The 18,412-nt window shown below is 39.9% G+C and overlaps 2 protein-coding genes across 2 annotated transcripts in view; both read right to left on the reverse strand.

Moving 5' to 3' along the window:
• Positions 1 to 13,101, reverse strand: part of porb (P450 (cytochrome) oxidoreductase b) — a 17,050-nt gene extending 3,949 nt beyond the window's left edge. The window contains 5 exon segments of the mRNA XM_079353220.1: positions 986 to 1,168; positions 1,636 to 1,764; positions 3,027 to 3,075; positions 9,264 to 9,442; positions 12,993 to 13,101. Of these exon segments, the coding sequence (XP_079209346.1) occupies positions 986 to 1,168; positions 1,636 to 1,764; positions 3,027 to 3,075; positions 9,264 to 9,433 (531 nt within the window). The 5' untranslated portion in view covers positions 9,434 to 9,442; positions 12,993 to 13,101.
• A 1,267-nt stretch (positions 13,102 to 14,368) lies between these two features.
• Positions 14,369 to 17,782, reverse strand: LOC306830902 (transmembrane protein 120A-A-like). Its single transcript, XM_079354655.1, has 12 exons — positions 17,634 to 17,782; positions 17,227 to 17,348; positions 16,927 to 17,043; positions 16,742 to 16,801; positions 16,460 to 16,555; positions 16,287 to 16,376; positions 16,050 to 16,115; positions 15,711 to 15,772; positions 15,521 to 15,613; positions 15,314 to 15,378; positions 14,938 to 15,006; positions 14,369 to 14,618 (listed from the first exon to the last, which is right to left on the reverse strand). The coding sequence occupies exons 1-12, from the start codon at positions 17,700 to 17,702 to the stop codon at positions 14,508 to 14,510; spliced, it is 1,020 nt and encodes a 339-aa protein (XP_079210781.1). The 5' UTR covers positions 17,703 to 17,782; the 3' UTR covers positions 14,369 to 14,507.
• Between the last annotated feature and the right edge of the window lie 630 nt (positions 17,783 to 18,412).

Here is an 18,412-nt window from a genome sequence, read left to right on the forward strand (position 1 = left end):
CAGCCTCGTCCCCCAACAATGACACGACACACGCACAGACACGACAACACACATAGCCCATTCTTTCATGACGTACACAAAGCCAGACACAGCTCATGCTAGCGAAGCCTAAATAGAATTAAGTGTAAGGGGGGGGGGGGGGGGGGGGGGGGGGGGGAGGGGGTTGGAGAGCAGCCACGGGGAACAGAATGTGAATTTATTTTCTATGAGGACAAAATGAATCCAGTCTATGTTTCACGGGCGTTTAAGCAAGCTTTTTCAAATGAGCATCGTCTCCTCTCAAAGACAAATCATTTTCAATATCCAAAGTACTGTTCCCATCACTACAGTGCAGGGTCGTTCAAAGGAAGTGAAAATAAATCAATAGAGAAAATGTGTGAAGTGAAATCGTACGAGCTGGTGAATGCTTACTGAAGAAGTCTTGAAGATGACAATAGTTTGCATGGCTTTAGCTGATCAAGTTCCACTTGTGATCATGATACATAAGCTGTAACAGTGAGTCGTCTCACCACTCAACCTGTGGATGATCTGCAGCCTTTCTGATACGCTTTTAACTGCTCAGGGTCCACTGCTGTGTTGGAGAGTGACTATACAAATATTTTAGAAGAAGTTATCCTTGAACCTCACGAGGGGGAAAATACGTGACCGCTCTGTAGTTGAGACAAGCTTCACGCACACGGGCTGAATATGGATGCACAGGGAGGGTCATATGGAGCTCCAATAATGTAGAGATGTCAGAGTGAGGGGCTGCAGAGAAAAGAGCGGCAGAGCAGTTCAGGGTTAAGTGACTTCCTCATGGGCACATCGGCTCAGGAAGTAGCCAAATTCCAGTCTCAGTCAGCACCAAGACTTGAACCTGCAACCCTCCGGACTAAGCTACCGCTGACCCAATTCATCTGTCCTTAAGACGCTGACAACAACCAGCAACTTCCTACACCATTACTTTCAGCCATTGACACAATCTTCAGCACTCCCATAAGAGAACGACAGCTTTTAACAAAACGTAGTGACTCACTGTGAAGTTTAGTCCGGAGAGGTCTTCATCGTCATTTTCCTGCAGCCAGTCGTAGAAGTCCTGGGCATTATCGGTGGGGTCTCCTTCACCGTAGGTGGCCATGCAGAAAATGGCAAGGGAGTTTGGAATCGCCGATAGACGAGACAGTTCCCCCTAAAAGATGAGACGCATCCCAGTCAGAGACTTTAATGTCTTCAATCAGCGTTCTTTTGATCTCGCCGTCCGAAGAGCTGCCGCGTCAGCAAACGTGCAACGTTACAACCTACGACTCACAAATCCAAAGTGTGTGACCTACGCCTCACTCAGCATTGCTGGGTAAAGGTAAAGGTCACACACGTGTGCACTTTGTATTGTTGGGACTGTAATACCCGTTTAGTTATTAGTGTGCGATGTACTTAGTTCTTCCTCACCGTATTTCATTGTAACACCGAGAATCAAAACCAAGAAGGCAGTATTTCTAAAGATCATATTTGTTTGACAGCTTTGCCTTTCCACACTTTAGTCTTCAGCTCTTTAAAATTAGACTTTTTCCCCCTAACAAATCACTGACAGGCAGATATAAGGGATCTCTGTTCATCTGAAGTCTGTGGTTTGGATGTTGTAATGCTGAAGCAAATTACCATGTCATACTCTTCTGGATCAGCAGCCATTCCTTTCATGCCGTAGCGCTGAGCGTCTTTGGAAAGTCTGTTGGCAAACTCCTCTCCTGTACCCGTCTGAGAGCCGTAGAACACAATGATGTTCTTGCCCTGTAAAAAAAAAAGAAAAAGTGACTCAAAAAGAGAGACACGAGACTGCATGAGATAAGACTGGACCAACACAAAATGTAAAACTGCTTTTGGACTGCTTAAAGACAAAACACAAATCAGACATTTCTGCGACGTCATCTTGAGAGAAACATCTCGATCTGTACGCCCACCTGAGACACAAAATCAATTCTTAGCCTACAGGGTTTCCATGAGAGTAAACAAAGAAAACATTTTCAAAAGAAATGCGGGGAGGCCAAAGTTCTTCTCTGCCACCATCGTGGTATCTTAACTATTTTCTGCAAAACCACTGGATTTAAAACCCAAGTCTTTTTTTCAAAGCCTGCTTGACAACAGAACAATCAAAGTCAAAACAGCTTTCTCTAAAACTGCATCGAGTCACATGAAGAGGGAGAGCTGATAGTTTTCATATTCTTTATTCATTAAACAGCTGAACTAAATTCAGCCCTTCATTTAAAGTCCACGTAATGGCTTGGCTGAAAAAGACTCCGGGACAAAGTGAAGGTGGTTCACTTCATACTGTGCTACATTGCCATGGTAACTACAGTCGTTTTGAACCCCTAACCTGCTGCAGAGCACATCATGAATCACTGTCTACTGTCCAATCAAATCATGGGATCAGGGAGGTCTGTGAGCTGATGGTGAGAGTGGAGAAGAGAGAGCAGCCGACCAACACTTTGAAATGTATGAACGTGAAGCATGTGATCTATGCTTTGTAGATGTATCCTACAGCAGAGACTAAACAAAGCACTGAAGCTCACTTCCCTGGAAACGACATTCATATAAATAAGGAAAAAAAAGTATAGTTTTTAGTTACGTAATAATATTAATTTCTATAATCCCCAAAGCACTTTGTCTTAGCTGCAGCTGAAATATTCCAGCACATATGAGAGTTTTGAATTGAAGGGAAGACACACGAGTTATATTAGGATCATTTGAGCTATATTTGGGTCTACTTTGCAGCGGTGAACGGTCGGGTTCCATTACCTGTTCTTCATATTTTCTAACATCGCTCTGCGTTTGTGAATACGTTGATCTGCTGATGGTAGACTTTGTCATTTATGCGAACCCACTCTCAAACTCTGGGTTGACTTATCAGGCCGATAAGCAGCTTGGTGCGACTGCCTAACCCTGATCCCTTCTGCTAGGGTTGGTGAAGCTCTGGGTGCGCTGAAGTCGCTCCGCAGTACAGGCGTCTGTGAGCGACACTGAAAACGCTGCACGGGACAAGAAACTTTACTCACCGTTTTCTTCATTTTCTCGATGAAGCTCGTCTCTCTTGTGGTGGGTGCTCTGAGAAAAAAAACAAAAAAAACAAACGAGACTTGTTATTAACGTCATTATTATACAAGCCAGGAATTCACCGCAATACTTTTAATCTCAACAAAAAGGGATGCATAGTCTTACTTGATCTGACAGTTATTGGAAATGCAGGCAGTAAGTGGAAATCAAAAGTTTCCTGAACATCTTTACAAACACAAGTAGTGTTGACAAACCAACAGAGCTGTTTGACATGTGATAGCTATCTGACCTACGGTGACTATCGAGATCCCAGTCAGAGCCGCCTAACCGAATAACAGGCAGGAAACATGGGGGCACTAAAGTTCAGGGTAAGGACAGAAAGCTCAAAGATTAATGAATGATTAACAATCAATGAATGATTCCCTCCTCGTCTTATTTAACTATATCAAGACAGAGCTGAGAACTAATGAGAAGGAAATAAGGTAATACTGTGGACACCGTGTTCTGACAGGGAGAAGGGTTACAATTCAAGACGATGATGTTACAGGCAAATTTAATTAAAAAAAATTAAATAAAATCACATTTTCATACAACTCAGAAGAGTGTGTGTATTTCAGGCTAAAGGGTTGAGCTGTGGAATGGGTTAGTTAGGTGAAGAGCTGAAAAACGATTAAAAAAAAGAAGATGTTTGTGACAGCTACACAACAAGGAAAAGTTGTTTAAGGGGTTTCTATTTACGTTTTAACTCTGGGTGAATGTTATAATTGTAAATACACAGATTGTTTTTTTTATTTATTTCAGGTGTCAAACAAACATTTTTAAATACCAGTTTAAAGACTTGAGTATTTAATGCAGTATAGTCAAACTAATAGAAGAAACGTGAAGAAAGGGGCGGGGTTATATAAGTTTGACTTCTTCCTACTGCTTTTTGGTCACCGTTACATAATATAATACATGTTATAATAAAGTCATTTATTCAAAAGTGGTTTAAAGCAAGCTCAACTACTTTCGTCTTTCTTCTCGGTCCAAAGATCCACAAACCAACCCCAGTGGAAGAACTAGTTTTGTAAGTAAGTTTACTAACTGACTCTTTGGGGGAAAGTGTTATGTCATGTTTAGAATAAAGAAAGACTTTCTATGCACTACAGATTTATTTATTTTTTTACACATCATATTGAGAACAAGGTTTTCAGAGAGAGCTTGTTATGAACTATAGTTCGAGCGCACAGTCTAAGAGAAGGCGATCTTTTATTCATCTCGTAAGACATTTACAGTGTGACAGCAGCAAAGCAGGAGAGCAGAAGACAACACACAAAAATGTGCAAAAAATAAAAGATAAAAATATAAAAGTGTAGAAAAAAAATGTGCATCAGAAACAATAATTAAAGAGCAAATAAAATATGCATCCAAAAGGAACAGTTGAAATGCCAGTAACTTAAAAGATCTGTACGTCTGTATAAACACTATAAGGGTGGACATGTTATTGCACAATTTGTCCCATAAATAATTACTGCAATGCGATCTAATTTAAAAATAAGAAATACAAATAAGATCAGGTGATATCTTATAACATTATCATTGCAGAAGAGGTCGGAGTAAATTGTCCAGTTTGGTCCATCTACTGGGAGCAGGCCTGGTTACACAGTCTGAAGGAGAGATATCACAGGTCCTTCCTTCCTGCTGCAGTCAGTCTCATGTGACATGAGGAGTAAAATGAATCTTAAATGAGCAGCGTCTGCAAATCATGTGAAGCACCAACTGTTGGGGAAATGTGGGAAAATGTGTCCACTCATTGTCAGTGTTACAACATCGGGGAGTAGCAAAGCAGTGACTCAGCAGCCACACAAGTATTAGTCATTGTAACTGTATGTGGAAGCGCACACACACTAAGCAAGAGCAAATGTAAGACCATCTTGAATGGCGGAGGCTTGGTTCGGCTTCATCCTGGAAGTAATTAGCAAAATGTGAATGGATCAAAACAGCGTGTGCAAACACCACGTTAAGGAACATCTATTATGGAGCCTGATAAAAGGCAAGCCCTTCATTTAGCATCAAAGGTCTGAGAGGACAGCTACAGTACTGTCTGCAAAAATGCATGATAAGGCTGCGCAGAACTCCAATCAGAAACAAGATCTCAGATTTATATTCAGATTTGTCAAATCCTCAAACATGCGACTGTAGCACACAAATATAGACCGTATATCTGCAACAAGTAACAGAGGCACTGTAGAGCATCTGATTTCAATTTGTCTGTAAGATTCAGTCACACAATGAACCTTAAGATCCCAACATCAGCTCCTCAGTGTGCAGAGTGCATGCATGTGGGATTGACGCACAGCATATAGTCAAAATGCCCCCCTGTGCCTGTGGTTTATCCAGATGCACTCTGAAGCAAAGTGTAAATTCCTGAATCCTCGAATTGGAAACATAAGCTTTTACCCCCAAGCTGAGGCATTCTTGACATTTTTAGCAAAAAAAATGTTCCTGAGGGGGACACAGCCGAGACCGCCTGCTTCACTGACTCAGCCATCGCCCAGTGGGGAAGCTGTTCTGTGCATCGTCATTAGAAAAATCTATGCATTACCTTTATACTGAGACAGCCAAGAGAAGAGTCTTTGGTGAGGTGCACTGGACCAAATATGTTCTTTCTTGGTGTCTTCTCCTATTCTTTAATAATCACACATGTAAGAGATATTCATCAATAACTGCTCGATACATTTATCAATAAACAACCTGAACCTTTTTTATTGTATGTTTTCATTCCGTGCAAAATCAGTTTTGTATTGATAAGAACTTTAAGAGAAATTCATCCATTACATGTACTGTGGGCAGCAGGTTGACGACGCATCAATACGTTTTCAATGTTGGTATCATGAAAAGAAGCATACGGTCATATGCACACGAGCCAACAGTTTGACTTCAGGGACATGTTATTGGGCTCATTTTCTTCTTTCCAATCTGTATTAACTGTCAAATTGTACTTTCCACTCGTCCATCCACACAGGAAGTAAACCTCCGTTTCCGTCCGTTCAGTCTCAATCCGCAACACGGACTCACTCAGTGTGATCTTTTCATACTACTGTCAAATACTCTTTTGATTGCATTAAGGACCCTCCAAAAAACAAAAAAAACAAAAAGCTTATTTTCTTATGACTGAAATGAAACTCGGCTGGTAATGACAGGTTACATGTCAGCAGACTGAGCAGTGACTGAGAAGTTAGTCGGACAGTTAGAAAATCAGAAGATGCAAATAATTAAATCATGTTTGTAGATGGATTTTTACCAGCAGCTGTTACATAACTTTACGGGAACATTTTGTCTTTGTTTAACTTTCTTTGCAGTCTTGTAGGAAATAAGCAAATGACTGTGCTTTTTTTTGCGAAACTGTTCAAATCAGTTGCAAGTTATCGAACAATAACTTACAGTGACTCTACGGTAAGAGAGCAACTAAGCTAAACAGCAGGATTAAAGAGTTGACAGGAAATGTTACTGCGAGCAACGTTGAACTACTTTCTTGTTCCTTTTGGATAGGAGCAGTAAATCAAACACTGTACTGACCTCTCTGCAGCATCTCTCCTGTCTTCTGGCAGGGAGAAGACACAGCCCATGGCATGCAGCCCTGTAAGCTCACCGCTGCCACAAGCACCACTGGCTCAGGCCGCACCGGCAAAGCGCCACGCTCGAAATCAAAGGCAGGACGTCAACACTCCCTGACAAAAGGATGGCAAACATCTAAAAAGAGTCCAGAGAGGCCACGAGACACTCGCAGCTCTGCCCGTCTTCACCTAATAGGCTCCAGCGCGAACTGAACTCTGCCTCTTCCTGTGCTGCTCTCTGAAACCAGTAGCGTCTGTTGTCCACACACACACACACGCACACACACAGAGAGCCTACAAGCCCTGTCAATGTCTGGCAACCGCTGTGCACACAATGGTGGGAAACTGACTTTCCAATAAAATGTAGTCGAGCTGCAGACCTACTACTTTTGACTCACACACTGAACCACTCTCCGGCTGAAAATGCCCTCCTCCTCACCCCCGCCTCTTTTCCTCTCCGTTCTCTGAAAGGTGTTCAGGACGAAAAAGTCTACAAGATCCATTCTGAGAATTTGGCTTGTTATCAGAGCAACTCCTCGGGTAGACCAGAGTAGAAGGGGGAGAGGAGCTGTGAGAGTGAATGGTAGTTTTTTTTTTTTTTCCCTGAAGTATCCCCCCGCCCCCATCTCACTGGAGGAGAGAGGGGAATGTCATTGCTATGGTAACCTCATTTATCATAAAAGGATTCCATTTGTGACACGGCCCTGCTCCAATGGGAGTGCAGCTGAGCCCAAACACACAGACACACACACACACACTGAAAAACCGGGGAGTAGGGGAAATAAGAATGAAAAAAAAAAAAAAAAAAAAGTAACTCAGGGCAAAGAAAGGGTTGCTTGTCTTTTGCTTCAACTTTCCACCTTTGGAGAGGGCTCACAAAAGGCAGCTTGGCTCGGCTTTCTCGTTTTTCTCTCCAGGGAACCTTTAAAATGGGGTTCAGGGCCAAAAACAAAAGCACAGGAAAGACATGGAAGACTACGCCCCCCTTCATAACAGTTAGGTAATCACTGCTGCCTTTAAGGGGAGGGGAAAGCAGCTTGTGTTGCTCTACATCCCCCCCCCCCCTTCCTGTATTCCTGCCTTCCACTCAGAAAAACACACAAACACTACAATCTGCAAAGCAAAACGTGCACCACAAGGGTCTTCCCCTTTTATCCAACCAATTATTTTTGACACATATTCTCAGGATTTCCCCCTCTAGGCCTCCAGTAAAAACTGTGTCCCACACCCAAACAAGACTTTTGCCACACAGCAAGCACGGCTGCTCCTGGCCCTTAGCTTCACTCTGGTGACCAAAGAAATGGTGTTGAGCTTGTTGAGGATGGACTTTAAATGTAGCTAATGGAAGGAGAGTTCCATTGAAAACAAGCCAGGGCTCCACAAATCCACCAACAAGGGATGAGGGAAGGAGGAACAAGGTGGAGCTGGAGAGGCTACAAGAGGCTGGCAGGGAGAGAGAGGAGGGAGGGGGGACTGAAAAGTTTCTTGGAGGAGAGCGTGTCAAAGAGCAGAAAACAAAGGTCGCTACTAGTGGAACATTTACAAGCCCTACGCCGTGCACTCTCACACACTTGCTACAGAGCCCACATAGTCACAACTTCTCTACGCGGATTTGGTTGCGTGGAACGAGGCACAACCAGATCGCTGGAGGTCACACCTTTCCTCTCGACCTTAAACTAGGAGCGATGTAAAGAAGACAAACAACACCGACTCAACGGAGGTTTTGCCAGTAGGAGAAGTCAGGACTTAAAATGTGATGTAACTCGATGAATGTTATTCATGTGATGGCCATTTAACTGTGACGTCACGCTGCTCAGCGTGGGAGGCTCAAAGGCGTTTATTATCTTGTTCTGTACGTAGGGAATATGACATTTCTCCCAATTAGCAACCAAAACAACAGTGAGCAATGAACAGCGAAAATCCTGTGACAGACCTTATCTCAAGCTAAGACTATTGATTATATAACCCATTACTAACTATAAGATAACAGATAATATGAGCATTAAACCACTCAACATCTTGCCTGTTTGCCCTTCATACACAACACTATAGGAAAGGCATACTCTTCTAGTTCAGTGTAGCGTTAGCCATGAAGAGGTCAAATGCTAACATTAGCATTTATCTCGTCATAGTTGATAAAAGATCAAATAATAGTTTAATAATAATAATTTTATTTATAGAGCGCTTTTAGACAAAGTGCTTTACACAGCTTAAAAGCTCAACACACAGACATAACACATCATTAAAAACATCAGGCATAAACAGCAGTGAAAAGGTGTGTTTGACGCTGAAGAATCCATTGTCTTTACACTTTGTGCCTTGGAACACATCGGACAACATTAATGCACAGTGTTCAGGCAGTCCGTACCCGAGCACACGTCACCCCTGAAGTCCAGTTCATTGGACCAGTGTGAGCGCTCCCATCCAGTTCAAGCCACAAAGTCAGTAAAGTAGCTTTTCACATTCTGTGTGTCGTAGTACCGATGTGCGGACACGGACTTGTCCATGCATCCCTTTTATTTATTTGTCATGGTCAAGTCGGCCTGTTTTGTAAACTAAGCATGCATGGTAACACCATAAAATCCTTCTTTTTTTTTTTAAACCTTGATTTAAACATCACGCTCTACTATGTTTGGCACTCACGGTGTGTCGAGCTTCTTGAACTCAGGGATGGGCTCAGGCTTCTTGCGGGACATGAACCAATAAATGACCAGACCAACAATGAGGGAGAAGAGGAAGAGGTCCAGGTTGCTGAAAAGAGGCTCCTCTCCCTCCACCAGGGCCTCCGTTTGTGTGCTGGTATCACCTTCCATTTTGACAGTCTATGAGGAGACAGAAGAAACTAATGTTAGATCAGTCAAGTGGGACAAAAGACACACACTCTAGACATCGAGACATTTAAAATGAAAGTTTTAACACAGTGTGAAAAGATATTCTAGTTACTTCACTTCAGGGACTTCCAAATTATTTTAGTTTTTTGACATTTACATAACGCTCTTCGGGATTAATTGTAACTCTGGATGGAATAAACATCTAAACAGTACATCAAAAGTGGTTAGTTGTGCGTCCTCTGTACAGAGGCGGCAGCCCTTAAAGTGGACGGCCTGGGTTTGAAGCTGACCTGCGGTTACTTTCCCTCCCTAAATTTCCAACAAAGTCTTCTGTTGTCTCTCTCCAATAAAGACACAAAACCCTAAAAAATTTAACCTTAAAAACAAAAACGTGTTGTGTGTGGGTGCCGACTGTATAGATGAATCTTATTCAGATACATACATTTACCCATCCATGATAAATCCATATGGATTAACTGAACATTTTACCTCAATCACCCATTAAAGCTGGGATATTTTTGTCTAATAAAAGAGTGCTGAGGAACTGTTTGGTGGTTATTTATTGAATATTTACAACTGAAAATCAAAGCATAACTTTAATTGAAAATAACACATTTTAGTTTTAAAGAAGAAATGTACTTCTCTGAAACTGAAATTAAACATTAAACAACCGTCTACATTTGACTTCTTTTTGTTCTGTTGTCGTCCTCCCTAAAGGCAAAATGTGCCCAAACGACGTGCGTTGCTGCCATGTCGTGGATTGGACGTGTCATCACGTGACTCGGCCCTGAAAATAAAATCGGAATAATCGACGTGGGAAGGTTTACGTCGGCTACCGGTTCAGAATTTCGTTTTCGATGAATTTCCCAGTCCTATGCCCAACGGTCTTTCCTGAACAGTGACGTGGATCACTGTCCTCAGTCCAATATTCAAAACTTAAATTACCTGAACATCTGACCCTACAGCGATATCAGATCTGTCCCATACTTCCTGTTTCTTACAATATGTTCATGTCTTTTTTTTACTTCCCTTGTGTTAGATATAGGATGCAGTGACTCTTCTCAAAGATGTCGGGAGCAGCAGAGAGCCACACTCTTCTACAGTTTCAGCTTACAAAAAGCAGCCAAACTGAACCAAACTGTGGAGGCAGAACTGGTTTAGCAGCAACAGAACAATGTGATCGCTAACATATGTGAGCAGGATCCTTCATGTCACGCCAAACAATGACTGCTTTTGTGCAAGCATTGCTGCAAAGCTCTACAAACAGATTAATGTGTGCGACCCACTGAGTTCGGTATCATGTTAGGCGTCAATTAGAACAACTCTCCTCCTTCGGAGTGAGAATGGACCTATGGTTTTGAGCGCTCACGTTTCAGTTGGGTTTAAGCGTAAACAATGACATGGGATTTTCTTGAACTGGCTCCTCCACCACTGCTGTACAGTTGGAACGAGCCGTGTAGACAGTTATCAAACAAACCGCCGGCTTGTTTGAGCTGAAATGCTGACTCATCAATCAAACCCCTTCAGCTGTTATGTGGTATGGTACTGCTTGTACTTACACAAGTAGGTGCAGTCTCCAAGGTTAATGCTATGCCTGTATTACTAATGGATAAATGACAACCTTACATAAGCTGTAAGACTTTTACAAAATAATTCTTAAATGCACTGGTAAACAATCACTTTATTTTAGTCAGGCATGAACAACGTTAGAGAAGCTGTACAGAATTTGTTTTACATCTTTAGCTAGTTTGGTCAAATTGCTTTTACTTCTTCAACAAAAACTATGCTACTGGTACAAACAAAAAACATACACAGACAGAGAATAGCTGCAATTCACATGTTTAAGAATTTTTATCGAGATATGTATACATACTTTCAAACATTAAAAAAAAAAGTAGTCTGAGCTGTATCGTTGACAATGTAACAGTGTCATTGTTGCATGAACTAAATGTAAACTTTGACGTTTCATTGTATGCACTACTCATCTGTCATTAGCCAGCACATGTAGATTGAAACACATCATCAGACATTAATTCTGTAAATCAGTTTATTTATTAAGTGACAAACAGAATGGATATTGGGAAGTGCTGGCAGTTGCTGTAACTAATTATAGAGTCAATCTTACAGACATCAAGCCAAATGCACTCATGTGCCAGTTCATTTGACAGTCCTGGCTTTAACCTGGCAATCAACTCTGCTTTAGTAAAAGGTATGAAGATCTGATTTCTTACAGTTCATAAAGTGTATAATTAAAGTAGTAGTGTTATTACTATAACATTTACTGGTGAGGACAGAGGTGAAAAGGGTGCGAGTAAGGAGAAAGGTATGTGTGCTACAAATAGTCCAGCTTTAACAGCCTCAAATCATTTTAGGTGCACTGGGACTGTTCTTGTTATCCTGAAAGATATATTTCCCCCACACTGTATAACCTTTGTAACTATTAGAGTGAAATAAACATTATCATAGCAGTGTTACTTGCCAACTATTGTTAAGTGTGTTCATCCTCAGGCTACACTGTTTCAGTGGCTCCTGTCTGTTGGGATAGTGTATCCAAGCCAACGTTGCCTGCTCTGGTGTCTGCTCTCCCTCTGGAGGATCAGTTACGAGCTGATTCAGGTAACAGTCTAAGACAAACAACTGTACACAGCAGCACTGGCGTTTTGTTTCCCCTTATTATTCTAAGCTTACATCATGTCGACTTCACAAACAATAGTGTTTAGCCTTTGAAAGAAGCGAGAGGAGAAAAATATCCTTTGAAGAAGTGGAGCTCGCCTGCAAAATAAAGCTCCCTACACTTGAATTGTCCTGAAACTTCCTGAAAAAGTTATCCACTGAATACCTTCACTTTTAACTAACACAGCCTGTAGTGTACATTCATGTGCAGTCATGTGAGACTTTGGTGAAGGCCTGTTAAGACTAGTATAAAAGAAGCTTTCAATATTTATTGCATCCAGACTTTAAATGATCGATGAATAGGGCATGGATGAGGTTCACTAAGGTTCATCCCTTTCTGCATTAAAGCAAACAGAGTACGTTGTGTAACAGGCGAAGCAGCGGTATGTTTAGAGTTCACAGGGGAAGACATTTGATTAATTTGTTTAAATGAAGTTAGATGTTAACATATTATACCACACAGTCACTCTGATATTAAAATAAAATGAGGAAATGACCACATAGTCTGTGGGGATGGACACAGGGCCCCGACTATTCCCTGGAAGGTGACAACACTGAAACTTGACAGTCACATATTCAAGAGCAGAACAGTATATCTGTATATAACCATGGCAAATCTTGTTAGCTCTTATCTTGTTTGTCTATGTCAAGGAAACGAGTGTAAAGGCATTCAATGTAGTCCTTGTTTGCGTAATACCTCTACAGTGTGCTAATGTTTCTTTTATAAGTTGAACATTTCTTTTGTTTGGGGTTTTTTTTTTAGTTCCGTGTACATCTATTATTGTGAACATGGAAGACACGCACATTGTCACAGACAAGATCTCGATGTAAAATGCATTAAACACACGAGTTTTGGTCTTGTACTTACCTCCGTCTTCCCTCTTTGTGCCAGTCTGACACTGTGCTGTACACGGAAGGAAACTTTACGCCATGTAGGACCAAACCAACTCGATCCTGCAGGCGGGGGTGAACTTCTCCACTTTCAATACCACACACGATTTTGATTCGGGATTCATTTTTTTTGTACAAACTGTACATGTGGCACTTATTCAAGGTGATACTAACATTATCTTAAAATCAGGAGGGGGTGGGGGTGGGTTATGGTGTTATTTCATTTATACCCACACTCTCAACATGGACCAGTCTACAGGAGCATTACCTAATGTCACAGGACGCACGTGTGTTCAGATCTCCCTGACGAACTGCGAGTGTAGACTGAGTGCATGTGGCGGTGTAGCAGGCAAAGGGTCAGGGTTATATAATGAAACCTGCAGAACAGACTGTATATCAGTGTCAGACTGTAAAGCAGACTCATAGAATATGTCCTCCATGGCTTAAAGGGTGTTTATTTACAGAACAAGTTAAAACAAGATTGCCCAACACGCTCAGCGAATCTGTAGACTCTTGGAGAAAATATTCCGATTCAGACGTGAAATAAAGTAGCAGAAAATATTATGAAAACGTGTTTTATTTAGAACCGTCTCATTTATAAAAAAAAAATAGATAGTCTTAAAAAAGTTGAGTAATGCATTAAACATTTGTGGGACAAGTTACAAGGTCAGGGCAAAATCGACTCAAAGTATAACAAGTATAAGTACTCATATGGGAACACATTTACTGATGTCAGCAGTACTTGCACCCATCAGAATAAACAACATACAAATTGTGCATTATAATTTCAGCTTAATAAAGTAGTCTTCTCTTTGTGTTTTACTCTTTGTAGGCTACTAGATATTTTGAATATCCTATGCTGAAACACCACAATTTTGAGGAAGTTGCATGCATGAAGTCACTCTCATTGCAATTTAATATATTACATTTTGCAACCATCAAACAACGCAAATGCATAATCATACACCAATATAACTCTTAGAGGCTTATTTTTGGACCTCTAGGAAACATTTGTACCGTAGAACTTTGAGTTATGATGAGGAAATGTTAAAGTTTGCATTACAACTTGTACTAATGTTAATAATACACAACCTCTGACTGTGAATAGGATTTAGTGATTCTTTTAGCAACATCTAGTTTAGTTGTTATTGCAGTGTGATGGGGTCGAGCTTGAATTACTGTTTGATTGTTTCTTTAACGAGTTACATTTTTTTGATGTCATAACACGTTTCCATTGCTGCAGAAAAATTTAAAGGGAATTTACCTTAAAAAATGTTACCCTAATAATCAAAATGAATCGGCTTTGAAGCACAACATATTTAAGGAATAAAACACTGTCACAGACAACACATGTCTCTAGAAATTAAGACTTTATTCAAGGTTTGTCAGAAGCTTGACAGACTAATTACACAACAAAAACTGATGACAGAAATATTCATTATATGAAGTTTAAGACCACCTTTTGGAGAGATGTTTATTTTTATTATTTGCATCACAGACTCTTTTTCTGATTCCTGCTCTTCGTCTTGTGACGGACCACAGCAACAGTGGTGAAGAAGTTTCCCATGAACAGAACGAGGAAGCAGAGACTGCACATCAGGACCTGGCATCACATGGAACAAAGACAACAATGTGTGATTCAGATTCATTTGATCATTTATTTGTTATATGGAGGAGGTCGGGTGGGGAATAAATGTTCATCTATAATGTGAAGTGATATTCAAACATCCTGATTTCTAAAAGAAAGCCCATCCGTAACAAAAAACCCTGATTGTCAGTGATTTTTTCAATACAACTCTGTTAATACCCACAATTAGCTCTCTTTTGTGTTCACATTATGTGATTAAAATATGGATGCAATAAATCTTTAACTGGTTGTAAAAGTAAGATCAGGGAGACTCATTGACTGTGAAAGCACTGACCTGCCATTCCTTACAGTCTGGGAGCTGAGCCATTCTGAAGAGAGACACGCTATTGAAGAGCTGCCAGAACTACAAGACAAAACATGAAGACCTAAAGGGCTTGTTTTGTTTAAAGGGAATGAATGCAGTTAACAACTACACAAAACACAAAGGCAGGCCAAAGATAAAGCTGTTATCAGGATGAGTAAAAACCTAAACATTTACTTTAATGATGCTTAAACAGCAGTGTAATATTGAGTCTAGAATGACATCAGCTTTTCTTATCAGCATTTCTAATGTCACAGTCCAAATCATGACACAGCATGGTTTTTTTTCAATGCGACCTAACTAATCGTAAGCGGAAATTTCTCAAGTTCAAATCACTGCCTGTACTCACATGACCAAAAAACAGGAAGGGCAAAAGAAATTTCAGCCCTTTCCACATCCACGACTGAAATCCCTCTAAATGTAAAAAAGCAGAAAAGAGTTTTAAATCCAAGCACTGAAACAGACCTTTTAATGCTTCTCAACATTACTTAATATTTAATTATGATATGACTGTTTGATTGTGCCTGTGTCCTTGATGTGTTTCAATGTATCTTACCCACAGTCAGATCCATGTTGTGTCTTTCTCCCAGAGCTCGTAATCTGTACAGACACCCACTCTGATAATAGCACTGCAGACACTGAACAAAACCTGTTGTGTGCCACATGAAGGAAACACTACTTAGGCTTTTCTTCGACTTTGAAAAGTTTCAGTCATGTTTGTATATTCCAATAGTGCTCTTACTTACTTTGGTACAAGGAGTAAGCAAGGAACTGGTTCCTGAAAATCTTATACAGGTTCCCATCTGGCCTTTGGTAAAAGAGAAAGTTTTTATTTAAACAGAACAAAACAAACAGAAAAACATGTAGATATTTGTAGAGATGTTTGTTTTGTTATATATATATATATATATATATATATATATATATGAAACATCATTGATCAGCAACTGTATCTACATGTTTTTCTGTTTGTCAGTTTTCCTCTGCAGTTTAACTTCTGTTTAATGCTATATTGTCACATGATTTCTTAAAATGCAAGATTCATTTCCTTCATTTAGTAGAGTCAGGGATCTTTTTCATCTCACCATGTAAGCATGACACCGGACAAAAAGGCAGAGATGTAATGGTGAAAAACCCACCAGCCTTTGATTCTATGATGCAGAACACATTTGGCAGAATTTTTAGATTTTACATGATATAAAGGGAAATTATTCATTGTCTTTAAAGCAAAACTATATTACAGAGATCACTTGTTTCTAAAAATGTGGTTATATTGTTTTGCATTGTTATGGTAGGTTTATTGGAAGTGTGTTCGGACTGACCTGGAGCCATTGGTAATTAGGATACTTTCTCTGATTGTAAGTGTGCAGTAGTACCACACCAGCTGGAAATTAAGTATTGCATCAAGAAATCTAAAGTCAAAGACACACAATTGGATAAGTGTTGAGTTTTGAGACATCCATGGAGTTTCAGAGTAATACACTTTCTTTCTCACCTGTAGCTCACAAAGAAATAGCACATGAAGGAGAACAGCAGCAGGAGCACCGTGCTGTACAGCTTGAACTTCTCGTATTCGTCTTTGTAGGCAAATCTAACAAGAGTGTTACAGATTTAAATCTCACTGATCAAGGATTCATAGCAGAAACTCATTAGTCAAAGAAATACTTGATTAAATGATAAGATTATACATGTTTGGTTAAGTTAAACAGGTATGTATGGGTTAAAGAGGGCTTTGGGTTCAAACTAATTCAAGTAAACAATAATGGTCATCGCTCACTTTGCCTGCTTGCTGAGGAGAGTGACATTCACATTTCCCAGAACAAGTCTGAGGTACAGCCTGAAATATAAAACAATAATCGGGTTATTATTGTTTGTTTTTATACAAAGTAGTACATGTAGATCATATCTTGTATTACAACATCTCTTGGATCCAATTATCATCATCATCATCATCATCATTACCCATTTATCTTGGGAAGGAAAGCCTCCATTTCAAAGAAAGCATTTGGTCGTGTCTTTATTTTCGCTTTAATTTCCTCCAGTATCTTAGCATCTTCGTCAGATGGTCCTGTGCTGCATCTAATGGATGATACGTATAACAAGTCTTTATCACTGACACAAAATGATCTTTGTTTGTTTGATTGGCGAAGAGGGATATTAATGTTTCTATCACTATTATTTGCATGTATTGCATGTGCATGACCAGATTTACTGTACTGTACATACCTTCAAAAGTTGAAATAAACCAGTGCTTTTACTTACTTCTTATTTACAAGGTAGGACACTTCTTTCAGTCTTTTGCGCTGATTGCTTATGGAGGAAGAACAGCTTTTTTGTAGTTTGGAAATGTCATCCAGTTTCTGTAAGTACAGTCTGTGGGTCTCCTGAATGACCCAAATATGTTGTTACAACAATAACCAAAACATTGTAGATTACCAGGAGCAGTTCAGCTCTTTGGCAAAGTAGATAACTACCTCAAGTGCAACCAAGAAGCAAAGCAGCTTTAAAGATAAATCAAAATGGTTTCATTCGTCATCCTCAAAATATTGCATTTCATGACGTTGCATTAAATTTTCTTGCTTTTCTTTCTAACAGAAAAAATGTGATTTATACATGCTGTACTATGTGGATCATTCAACATTGTCAGCTGATTTTAATCTGTTTCCTACCTGAAGTTGTAGATACTCTTCCTCGAGACATTTCCACTCCTCAAGAATGTTTGTTGGACCTGTGGCCATTTTCTGAACACTTTATCTTTTACAAAACTGGTAGCATACTCAGAACTAAGTCAAAGAAAACCCAGTAAAGCTTAACCACCAAGAAACACAACGTTATGTTCAAGTATTTCTCTTAAGGGTGTGTATCACATATCCAAAGACGCTTTATTGCATAAGGTGAACTTTGACTGCTTCAATTGTGCGTTTTAACTTGGACATTGATCTGTGCGTTTTCTGGTTATCACATTGTTAGGTTATTATTCATAGAGCCGAAAGAATAGATTCTATGCAAAGGATTTGCATAAAAAAGACGAGACTTGGGCTGCTTTATTTAAATATGGCTGTGTTTTCCTCAGGTCGATGTCTAATAGATCTTTATTTTGAGCATATTTTTCTTTCATCATGTTTTGTTTTACAGTTACTCAGCTGCACATTAGCAGCACCTATTGGGTGAAAGGTGTAACTCTTTATATTACCAATGGGATTTGTGTTTAGGGAAAAATGTCTGGGCTGTTGTATGATCAAATGTCAGAAACAAAGATAACATTTTCCACAAAGGAACTACGTCATATTTCTTAAAAATGTTACATTTATATTTTATTCATAAATTATGTGATAGGCCACATTACAAGTCATAGTGGTGCAATGGTAAAATCCTTAATTAATCTCCTTTGATCAAAGTTTATAGCATGTACAAATGACGTGTACTTTGCCCCTAATTGACACCTGCT

The sequence above is a fragment of the Symphodus melops genome, assembly GCF_947650265.1.
Source record: "Symphodus melops genome assembly, chromosome: 10".
NCBI lineage: Eukaryota > Metazoa > Chordata > Actinopteri > Labriformes > Labridae > Symphodus > Symphodus melops.